The sequence below is a fragment of the Pelobates fuscus genome, chromosome 4, assembly GCF_036172605.1.
Source record: "Pelobates fuscus isolate aPelFus1 chromosome 4, aPelFus1.pri, whole genome shotgun sequence".
In the NCBI taxonomy this organism is placed as follows: Eukaryota; Metazoa; Chordata; class Amphibia; order Anura; family Pelobatidae; genus Pelobates; species Pelobates fuscus.
In genome coordinates, this window is record NC_086320.1 from 193,423,139 (window position 1) to 193,435,776 (window position 12,638).

The following is a 12,638-nucleotide window of genomic DNA, read 5'->3' on the forward strand; positions in this document are numbered from 1 at the left end:
ATTTTCTTTCAAACCTATTCGCCAATTTTGGGTTATGCTGGTTTTAAAAAAGTGGTTTAGAATGGGATTTATAATACATGGAGATCAATTTACAATTCATCTTTGCAATACCAGTTATGCCAAATAGTTCCAGAGTACATTTGTGTATCAGCATATAAAATTTATTCTGCTGTTTCAAATTATTTTTTTTGTTTGTAATCCTTTATTTGTTGTGTGCATTTGTTACTTTCCCTGTGATCACAGTGTGCAGGAGAAACTGTTGGGGGCTAGGTTCCCCCTTGCTCAGTCCGAGAGCCCACTCAGCCGATATCTGCCAGAGGTGCTTTACATTCCTGCAGCATAGTGATGCTTAGCGAGCCTCTGGATCTGATAGCTGTCAGGTGGAGCTGGTTGGCTTGTGGAATTGGGAGCTGGAGCGTGGGAAGGTTTTCAGTCCTCTGGACCCAAGAACTGTCAGATGAGGTGTATGAGCTTGTAGGGGTGGGTTTCTCCATAGTGCTTGATGTCCCTGGTGGAGTCTTACATGAAACCGCTGCCTCCTGTGCCTCTTGGATTGCCGCCTTGATGAGGCTCGTATAGCACGTAGAGGCCTCAGAGCTCTCCTCCAGTTTGGGGGCGGCATCCTGGGTAGGTGGCTGTTTGGTTGTGGTGAGGCAAGTATCCATGTCCTACCCTCCAGCTTGTGCCAGAAGTCGGCAAAGAGCGCGTCCAGCTTACTCAAGACTCATAGTGTCAGTCAGTAGGGTTGGGAAGACATGTGGAATCCGCCATGATAGGAGCCCCGCAGCACTGCAGGTTTGTTTGCTTTGCTTTCCCCTGTGCTCCCTCCAGGTCAGGATTGTCTCCCAGGGGTGGACCGCAATTATCCCCAATGGACCAAGGGAGGAGTAACAGGGCACTTTTTTGATGTAGGTCATAGCCATTTGGCTTCGGACTGGGAGATCGGCCGCCTCTACCACCCAGTTCACACAAGGCCTCATGTCTAATGAGAGGGTGTTTCTTCCACGATTATTGGCAAGAATGGTACCCTCATGGACACCACGATATCCCCTCACATTCAGTGGCCAGGATCAGTCGGTTAATGCCTAGTGTCTGCAAATATTTGTCAAATTTACCATAAAAAGTTGGTGCCAAGTCTACTTAAAGTCTACTTAAAATATAATACATATTAAAAAAAAAAAACAGCCAAAAAAGGCCAAGCAACATGCCTGATGGTAGATCTTGACAATGACATGGAGCAATTAGTACAAAGTAATTGGACTTGGTAAAATGTCACACTGCTCAGGTGATAAATTAGGAACAATGGAGTAGAAAATATAATTATCTATATTTTTAATTGAGTTGGGTGACACCAGAATTCCAAGCGTATTTATACAGTTGGATATATAAATCAGAGCATTCCTGACATAGATAAAGGGTTAACATGTCACATTCCTTTTTTGTCATTAATTTAATATTTTTTGGATAACTTTTCAAATTATTTCAAATATTTGAATAAACCTTCAAAACGATTTAACATTTTTATAAATATCTTAATATTGTGATTATTTTTGATGTATTGATATATTTACAAATATATCGTTTTAATATTTTAATATTTTGAAAAGCATACAGAATTATTTAAAAAGTTGATCCAAACATATTAAATGTTGAAAAGCTTATCTATAAATATAAACTGAGACCTATGTAAGTAACTTGAATGCAAAACTGCCTCACACTTTAATGAGTAGCTTTCAGGTTTTATGACAAATAATTAGGTTTCTGTGCATGCAGGGCATCTGTTTGGGAGGTTGAGCAAGATCTAAGGCAGTTTCATAGGATGGAGACCATTTGCTGTGTGCTGTAAGTGTGGAGATTTTACAATAACATCTGGGTAACTCCATCTGGGGTTTCCTCTTGAGACAGAAGGCCTATTGGGGAAGAATACCCTTGGCAACTGCTTTGTTAGCAGGCCATAGCGTAGACTCAATAATCTCTGAATTATCATCTGTGATAAAATAATGAGAAATGCTTTCCTACAAAGATTGTGCAATTTATTTTATCTGAGAGCAAGATATCATTTAATCACCTTTTCTTCTGACATTGGAAGAGACCAGAAGAGACACAAGGTCTCACTATGATCTGACCACAAAATGTTACCGATAATACAGTTGAATATTTGAGCTAGCGCTGAACAGTCTAAAAATGGTTTTACGTCTTGTGTACATTCTGTGGAGTAGTAAGTACAAGTTTTCTCCGCCTTATGTAAGAGCCTCCAACTATCATATAATGTCATATAAACCATATTTTAGTAACAGATTAGTTGGTTTGGGTCAGGTGGGCGCCAATTGTTTTGTCCTACAACCAGTAAAATCTGTTTGGGAATAAGGATAAGAGGGAAGAACATGAGCACTGTGTATTCTGCAAAGCCAGCTAAATGCCTGTTAGCTAATAGCTAGTTAAAGGGACACTCCAGGCACCCAGACCACTTCTGCCCATTGGAGTGGTCTGGGTGCCAACTCCCACTACCCTTAACCCTGCAACTGTAATTATTGCACTTTTCATAAACTGCAATAATTACCTTGCAGGGTTAAGTCCTCCCCTAGTGGCTGTCTACTAGACAGCCACTAGAGAGCACGTCCTGGTCCATAGCACAGAAAACCTGTGCTATAGCGTCGCTGGATGTCCTCACGTGAGGACTGAAAACTGACCCCACTCTCCAGAAATACAGAGAGAGAGCCGACACTGGGACGGGGGGATCCGACCAAGAGATATTTGTATGGGAACAGGGGAGACTGTACCGACAGACGGAAAAGAAAGGGAACCATAGGAGGCAGTTAGTAATCCCTCACAAATATCGACGAGATATCCTCCGGATAGGTCACGACATTCCCCTAGCCGGACATTTGGCAGTAACCCGGACCCTTAAACGTATCACCCATACCTTCTTTTGGCCAGGGGTACATACCGATGTGCGTGCATATTGTAGTACGTGCGAAGTGTGCCAGAGGGTCGGCAAAAGAGGAGACCACCCCAAGGTACACCTCATAAATATGCCCCTCATCGAAGAACCGTTCAGTAGAGTGGCCATTGACCTGATAGGACCCCTCGCCACTCCCAGCCCCTCCGGGAAACAATATATCCTCACTATTGTGGATTACGCTACCCGCTACCCGGAGGCGGTGGCTCTATCTAATATCCAGGCAGACACGGTAGCCAATGCGCTGGTCCAAGTCTTCTCTCGTGTAGGATTTCCCCGAGAAATCCTGTCCGACCGAGGCACCCAGTTCACGGCGGAACTAACGCAACAGCTGTGGCAGGTCTGTAAAATAAAATCCCTACTCAGTTCCCCATATCACCCCCAAACCAACGGACTATGCGAGAGGTTTAACGGGACCCTTAAACAAATGTTAAAGACGTTTACCCAGGAATATAGAGACTGGGAACGTTTCTTGCCACACCTCCTATTCGCTTATCGGGAGGTGCCGCAGGAAACTACCGGATTCTCCCCGTTCGAACTGCTGTATGGACGCAAGGTCCGAGGCCCCCTAGACCTGATCCGAGAGCATTGGGAGGGGGAGACGGAGAACACAGGAGTCCCCATCGTACCCTATGTCCTAGAGCTTAGGGACCGCATGGAGCAGCTAGCCAGGTCGGTCCGGGCTAACCTCCAGGCGGCCCAGAGGCGACAGAAAGTCTGGTATGATAGAGGAGCACGGAAAAGGAGCTTTGAGATAGGGCAAAAAGTAATGGTTCTTAAACCCGTCAAAACAGACAAATTACAGGCAGCCTGGCAGGGCCCCTACCAAATAATAGAGAAAAAAGGAGATACCACGTACGTGATTGCCAGCTGCCACGACCCGAGCTTAAAGAAACTATTCCATATTAACATGTTGAAAGCATATCTCCAGCGCCCCGAAGATGTGCTGGCCATCTGTAGTCCCGCAGCCGAAGACCCCGATAACTTGCCCATCCCCGACTTACTTACCCAGGACAACCCGGCCGATATAGTGGGCCAAGTACAGATAGGCGAGCGGCTTAACCCAGTAGAGAGGGAGCAATTGCAGCAATTGCTCCGAGAAAAACAGGCAATGTTCTCCCAAAAACCAGGGTTCACCAATCTAGCCACCCACCAGGTAGATACCCCCGGACAACAACCCTTGAGGCAGGCTCCCTACCGCATCCCCGAGGCGGTCAGAGCGGGGATGAAACAAGAAATCACGGAAATGCTGAACCTAGGAGTCATTGAGTCCTCCGATAGTCCCTGGGCATCCCCGGTAGTACTAGTACCCAAAAAGGACGGTACTACCAGATTCTGTGTGGACTATCGGAAACTTAATGATAAAACCGTGACAGACGCCTACCCCATGCCCAGGGTAGACGAGTTACTGGATCGCATAGCCCAGGGGAACTACCTAACTACCATTGACCTGTGTAAAGGTTACTGGCAGATTCCCCTGGCCAGGGAGGCTATCCCCAAGTCGGCATTCGTCACCCCGTTTGGCCTATATCACTTCAAGGTTATGCCATTCGGGATGAAGAATGCCCCGGCCACGTTCCAGCGCTTGGTGGATAGACTCCTTGATGGCTTCCAGGGTTTCGCCTGTGCATACCTGGACGACATAGCGATCCATAGCGCGTCCTGGGAGGAACACCTAACCCATGTAGGGATGGTCTTAGATCAGATTCGGGCCGCCGGCTTGACTCTGAAACCAGAGAAGTGCCATTTTGGCATGGCTGAAGTGCAGTATCTGGGTCATAGGGTGGGGTGCGGGAGACAACGACCAGAACCTGCTAAAGTAGAGGCAGTTGCCAATTGGCCCACCCCCACCACCAAGACACAAGTACTAGCCTTTTTAGGTACCGCAGGGTACTATCGGAAGTTTGTGCCTGACTATAGTGCCATTGCCAAACCCCTGACAGACTTGACAAAGAAAAACCTTCCTCGACAGGTCCTGTGGTCTCCCCACTGTGAAATAGCGTTTCAAACTTTAAAAACTGCTCTTGTGAATGCTCCCGTGTTGGCCGCCCCAGCCCCTAACAAACGTTTTATCGTTCACACAGACGCTTCCATGTTCGGGCTGGGAGCCGTCCTCAGCCAAGTAGGCGAAGACGGAGGGGAACACCCTATTGCCTACATCAGTCGTAAGCTCCTGCCACGCGAAGTTAGCTATGCCGCCGTGGAAAAGGAGTGCTTGGCACTGGTGTGGGCACTAAAGAAACTGACTCCTTATCTGTACGGGCAAGAATTCACTCTGGTTACGGACCACAATCCCTTGGTATGGTTAAACCGGGTCTCTGGAGATAATGGCCGACTGTTACGGTGGAGCTTGGCTCTACAACCCTTTAATTTTACCATCACTTATCGACCCGGGAAACAGAATGGCAATGCCGATGGATTGTCCAGGCAAACCGATATCAGCCCAGCCTAACCAGAAGTCTGGACAGCCTTAGTCTACCCCGAAAAGGGGTCAGACGGTGTCTGCCAGAGTGTTCCACAAGGAGGGAGCACTGTTACATCACTGTTGTCCCCTGTTATGAAAGCTTTATTCTGTCGCATACTTTTGATACTTTGGACACTGTTCGGACTGATTTACAGTCCTCGTATGGTCCAGCACGAACCCGCTATGTAAGCCTAGAGGTGGCCGCCATTTCGGGACTTTGCACGTGTTCGCGGCCATCTTACCTACAATCAGCGGTGGTCGCCCATAATCATCTGGAACCAAAAACGGAGACCCACACAGGCGAACACCGCTGAGACCTCCAGGATCACATAACTCAGTGTTGGACGTACCGAACTATTCATCGTTCCGTAAAGCACTTGCCCTGCACATGGGGAATACAGCGACCCCAGGGATGACTACGGAAGACAAAGGGTTGTGGAGTTTTACCGTCCGAACGAAGACCGACCGCAAGGCCTAAACGTATGGAACTATTTTCGGCTGAAAAGTCCGTGCGGTCGGTCTAAACTTTAGAAGCCCCTAACTTCCGAACCGCTCATCCGAACGGGCCAGTTTTTGGATATGTTGGCCTCCAGAACAAGATCTATCTAGCGGTGCAGGATGTATGGGTGTACCCCCTGGTTTTAGGGTACATCCAGAATATGGACAAAAGTATGTGTAATATAATTGCGTTACTTGGTTATCTGAGGGGAGGGGACATGTGGGTTGAACCCAATATGTGATTGGGTATTTTATGCCTCCCCTTGGGAGTGTCCTCTTTGTGTGTATTTACAATAAAAAGCAGGCTGGGCATCCCAGTCCTCAGTTCTTATTTTGACCCTCAATTCGCAGCCTCGACTCGTTTTGTGTGGGGAAAGGGTATCCTAGCTGCACCATAGCTAGGGGGAGATTCTACACTTACAGGTCTCTACCGAGTATCGCTCCATTCTACTCTTCAAGCCGGGAACCAGGACATCCAAGCGATCAAACCTCCTGCTAGACCGGAGGCAATCGTAACAATTATATTTTCATGTTTCCTACTGACAGAAAAAATGATGGAAAACAGAATTGCATAAACTCTGGCCTGTTTTCCAAAACAGACAGATTTTGCATTTGTGTAATATTAATCATTTCCCAAATATGTACCTGTATTTAATAAACTGTACAAGGGAGTCAGCAAAATAGACAATCATGTAATATGATTCTATCATTATTACACTATGTTAATAATATTATTACTATTTAATATATTAAATGAGCATTAGAAACAGGTTTGTTTGTTTTTATTACATGACACAGATAACTCACTAAAAATGGAAAATCTGAATCTTCACAGACTCATGAACTCATTCACCCATTAACTCTTTCACTAAAAACACAGTGCATTCTCTCCAAATGCCTTTCTCGATAATTATTGCCCTCCTATCTTAAATACAGTGCAGGAAGAAAGTCTAAGAATAATAATAATGCCAAATTGCTTCCTACTAATAGCAATGTACCAAAGGGATAACAGTTCCAAGCCTGTCAGTTGTAGAGCTTTAGGACGTTACCCAACCCAATTCCAAATTATATAGCAATATTTGTCTCTGTCATCTACTGAGTGTAAACATGTGCAAATAACCTTTCCCTGTAATAAAAGTGTCAGGGTTTGTCAAAATATGTGTAGTGAAAGAGTTATTAAGTGTTCAGTTCTCACATTCTTTGAAATGGAAGATTGCCAAATGTGCAAACACCCAAATATTCAGAACATGGAGAAAAAATAGTAAGAATGATTAAAATGGCAATCTGAAAATTCATTTTATTATATGTCTTTTGTAGAAATGCACATTTATTTTCTTATTTATCTTTAAAGTATATATATATATATGTATTTAGATATATATTTTTTTTTTATTTCCAGGTGCCTATGTGCTTCAAGTCAAAGCAACAGATGCAGATGATCCTACATATGGAAACAGTGCCAGAGTAGTTTACAGCATTCTTCAGGGACAACCATATTTTTCCATTGATCCGAAGACAGGTATTATAAGAAGAATGCATTTACTGTTCTGCGTGTTGATTTTTCAAAAAGTATTTTTAATCATATGTGTGTAAGATTTAGTGATTTTTCAATTAAACAAAATAATGATAGTCAAAACCATATATGCTGTATATTTCTATAGTTTTAGCCCAAAAAACTATTGGAAAACATATCAAAATGACGTACAAATAAACCAATTAATTTGGTTGTAAAATAATACTGTCATGTGTTCACCCAGTGTTTTTGGCATTGCTTCTTTGTGCTGTTACTGCTTCCATCAAAGTCTACGGATGCTTTTTTAATGTTTGCTTAAAGTATTATTCTGTGAGTCGCTCAGTCTCGACTCAGCCATCTGAATGTTCGTTATTATTAAAACTAACAAATGTAAATATAAAAATATGATGTAAACCTGTGGGGTTAATTCTATAGTTTGGTAATATATAATATCCATGTTAAGTCAAGTGACAAACTAGTTGTTTACATCTTTACTAGTAGGCTGTTCTGATTATGTAGTTAGGTAGTAGTAATAATAAGGTAGTTATGGCTCACATAATTAGCATAATTATCACATTAAGCACATTTAGTACATGCAATTAGGGAAACTCATTATTTTTGTAACACAGGTTTTCATAATTATTCACTAATGCAAAATATCAAGCAAATTTTAGATGAATTTCAAATTTAAGTTAAAAGTGGCTGAACTTGCTGATAGAGAGATGTTTTTTCTGTTCAGCTTTGGCCTTAAAGGGCAACTGTCATCATTGTTTTAACGTAATAATCCTTTCATCATGTTTTGAAAGGAAAAATATATATTTTTTAAATTAAGTACATGTAAAATATGTAAAATGATCCTTCAGCTATATAAATGCATCTTGTTGTCAGACAGTATTTGATGACAGTATCTATAGTCTTCCCTGTGTCTGTGTGGGGAGTGAAGCAGGGAAAACCATGAAGACTGTTGGTTCAAAAACATTGTCTGACTCATGGTGCATGTATATGGCTGAGGATCCTGTCATATAGTGAAGGTAGGGACGAGTTGTTCTTTCTTTCTTTTTTCTTTTTACATATCATTCATTTAAAACAAATAGATTTTCTTTCAAAACTTAAAGGGACCCTATAGTGCCAGAAAAAGAATGCCATTTTCTGGCACCATAGGTTTAAAGGGTCACACCCTTTAAGTTTAAAAGGTTTAAACCCCTTCAGCCACTTACCTGAATCCAGCGCAGATGTCCCTCGGCACTGGGTCAGTCTCCGCCCACGCTCCTCCTCCGCCTACGTCAGCTTGCAGGGAAGATCTTATGCGCATTCCCATGGGAAAGCATTATTCAGCGTGGACCCAAGGCCTGTTTCGATGCCGGAAGCGTCCCCCAGGGCAGAATTGGAGCTGCAAAGTTTTACATTGCAGCACTCAGTGTAATAGGGATACAGCACCCAGACCACTTCAATGAACTGAAGGGGTCTGGGTGCCTACAGTGTCCCTTTAATGAAAGGATTATTATATAACAAATGAGGAGATAGTTGTCCTTTAAATTTAAAATGTACAAATAAAGTATCAGTATCAGATAGTATGCAATGGTAATTTTCTTGCAATTCTTCATAATACTCATTCACTTAATATATTCAGTCTCTTGACTAAAACTAGACATCTCTTGTTTCTCATTGCAAACGGTTATTGATGATTATTGCTAATATTCCCTGTTATACACCCAGAGCCCTGTAAAACTTTTCTTTCAATCTGTTTCGAAATCTTGCACACACAGATTTATGCAGGCTTCTGTAAAGTGTGGTCGTAGAAAGTGTGTTATAATTTTTATAACAATTTTACTGAATACTGTAACCAAATTGTTCCAAAATTTAATAATGGTCAATCATCCATATGATAAAACTCAATTTGTATTGAGAAATTTATCAAAAACATGAACAAACAGAACACTTATGAAAAAAAGTGTTCAGTAGTTAAGAATGTAAATAAAATAAAAATCATTTAAAAACAAAATTGAATTATCCTGATAATCTATGAAACGTATTTAGGTTAGATTTATCTTGAGTCTATGTTATTATTGGTATAGATCAGCGGTTTACTAACCAGTCCTTAAGGCACCCCGGTAGTCCAGAATGTAGGGATTACACAGTCTAAGGTGTTTTTTTTCTACTAACACTTTAGACGTAACTGGGTGGTGAATGAATCTTAGACCGGCTGGGGTACCTTGATGACTGGTTTGAGAACCACTGGTATAAATAATTTCTTTGCTAAATTTCCACAACAATGTGAAAATTAAAGGATGCTTAATTTCAATACTCAGTACTTTCAAAAGATTATTAAAAACTCACTTCTTTAGGAAAGCACATTAATTACACTGTTAATAGCTTTCCCTCCCCGCACCTTGCTTTCTCTCCTGCATCTGTGCCATCCAACAAACTAACCCTTCACTGTAAACTGTTCTAGTGAACCACTTTGACATCCATCCTTCCCTTACCTCTTGTCTCACTTTACCCCACTCACTCTAGACTGTAAGCTTGTTTGAGCAGGGCCCTTAATACCCTCTGTTCTGTGCATCCAACGTGTCTTGTTGCAATTACATACCTGTGACATACCTGTTAGTATGCCTATTGTACTCCGCTATGGAATTTGTTGGTGCTTTTAAATAATAATAATAATAATAACACAGCAAAAAATGTATTAAAGGGGCAGTGTATCAAATTGGGAGAAGGAGGGCAATGGAGTAAGGGCAGTGTATTAGATTAAGGAGCAGTGTGTTAGTTTGGATGGAGGGGCAGTGTATTAAAGTGAAGGGGGCAGTTTATTAGATTAAGGGGCAGTGTATTAGATTGAGTGGAGGGGCAGTAAATAAGAGTGGAGGGCAGTGTATTGGATTTGGAGGAATTGTATTGTATTTGTGGGAAGTGTATTAGAATGGAAAGAGGGGGCAATGTATTAGATTGGGTCTGCATGGAGGCGCTGAACACTCCCCATGAAGATGCTGATTGGCTGTGTAACTTTTTGACACACATGTACTATAGCCTCCCAATCTTTTCCTACAGGATCATCAAATTTGTGAAGAACACACTCATAGGACTTTAAAATCAACAAGATAATGTAATGTGTTTTTTACAACTGTGCAACAGCATACCGTATATACTCGAGTATAAGCCGAGTTTTTCAGCCCATTTTTTGGGCTGAAAAACCCCAACTCGGCTTATACTCGAGTCAAGGTCTGTATTATGGCAATTTACATTGCCATAATACAGACTGGGGGAGAGGGGGCTGGCAGAGCTGTACTTACCTGTTCTGCAGCTCCTGTCAGCTCTCTCCTCCTCCGCGCCGTCCGTTCAGCACCTCGGTCAGCTCCCACTGTAAATCTCGTGAGAGCCGCGGCTCTCGCGAGACTTACAGTGTGAGCTGATAGAAGGAGCTGCACGGACGGCGCGGAGGAGGAGAGAGCTGACAGGAGCTGCAGAACAGGTAAGTACAGCTCTGCCAGCCCCCCTCTCCCCCCCACTGAACTGCCACTGGACCACCAGGGAAGGAGAGCCCCCCTCCCTGCCATGTATCAAGCAGGGAGGGGGGACGAAAAATAAATAAAAATATAAATAAAATAAATAATAATAAAAAATAATAATAATAAAAAATAATAATAAAAAAAATAATAATAAAAAAAAAAATAATAAAAAAAAGGGGATATAAGGACCACTGTGGGGGGGTGGGATAAGGACCACTATGGGAGGGAGGGGGGGTATAAGGACCGCTATGGGAGGGAGGGGGGGTATAAGGACCGCTATGGGAGGGAGGGGGGGGATAAGGACCACTATGGGAGGGAGGGGGGGGGGGGATAAGGACCACTATGGGAGGGAGGGGGGTATAAGGACCGCTATGGGAGGGAGGGGGGATAAGGACCACTATGGGAGGGAGGGGGGGATAAGGACCACTATGGGAGGGAGGGGGGTATAAGGACCGCTATGGGAGGGAGGGGGGGTATAAGGACCGCTATGGGAGGGAGGGGGGGATAAGGACCACTATGGGAGGGAGGGGGGGGGTAAGGACCACTATGGGAGGGAGGGGGGGGATAAGGACCACTATGGAAGGGAGGGGGGATAAGGACCACTATCGGAGGGAGGGGGTGGGATAAGGACCACTATGGGAGGGAGGGGGGGAGAAAAGGAACACTATGGGAGGGAGGGGGGGATAAGGACCACTATGGGAGGGAGGGGGGGTATAAGGACCACTATGGGAGGGAGGGGGATAAGGACCACTATGGGAGGGAGGGGGGGATAAGGACCACTATGGGAGGGAGGGGGGGATAAGGACCACTAGGGGAGGGGAGGGGGAAGTAAGGACCACTAGGGGAGGGGAGGGGGAAGTAAGGACCACTAGGGGAGGGGAGGGTAAGGACCACTAGGGGAGGGGTGAGTCAGGACCACTGGGGGAGGGGGGTGAAGGAACACGGGGGTGGGGAGGTAAGGACCACTGAGGGAGGAGGAGGGGAGGTCAGGACATATGGGGGGGGGGCAAATATCCTTGCACCGGCCCTGCACACACTGCATTCATACACTGCATTCATACACACACTGCATTCATACACACACTGCACTCATACACACACACACTGCACTCATACACACACACACTGCACTCATACACACTGCATTCATACACACACACACTGCATTCATACACACACACACTGCACTCATACACACACTGCACTCATACACACGCTGCACTCATACACACGCTGCACTCATACACACACACGCTGCACTCATACGCACACACTGCATTCTTTATACACACACTGTAAATAAATATTCAATTAATATATTTTTTTTAGGATCTAATTTTATTTAGAAATTTACCAGTAGCTGCTGCATTTCCCACCCTAGTCTTATACTCGAGTCAATAAGTTTTCCCAGTTTTTTGGGGGAAAAATTAGGGGCCTCGGCTTATATTCGGGTCGGCTTATACTCGAGTATATACGGTACATTCACATTTTTAGTCCCATTACCAAACTTTTCTTAATATGTCAAGGTAGTTGGACTGAAACATTGGTTATATGCAAATGCATGTCTCCTTGCACAAGGACGTCCAGTGTCAGTTAAGCAACTTTTTTTAAAACTGTACTTTTCTAAATAAACCTACTTTTCTATGAAAACTGAAGTTTTTGTTTTTTTGCAGCCCACATAAACCTAAACCTTGTTTA

General features: G+C 43.7%; 1 protein-coding gene across 1 annotated transcript in view; it reads left to right on the forward strand.

The window, feature by feature from the left end:
• Positions 1-12,638, forward strand: part of CDH12 (cadherin 12) — a 758,791-nt gene that overhangs the window by 687,911 nt on the left and 58,242 nt on the right. The window contains exon 6 of the mRNA XM_063451837.1: positions 7,321-7,440. Coding sequence (XP_063307907.1) covers positions 7,321-7,440 — 120 coding nt within the window. The remainder of the gene's footprint in view (positions 1-7,320; positions 7,441-12,638) is intronic.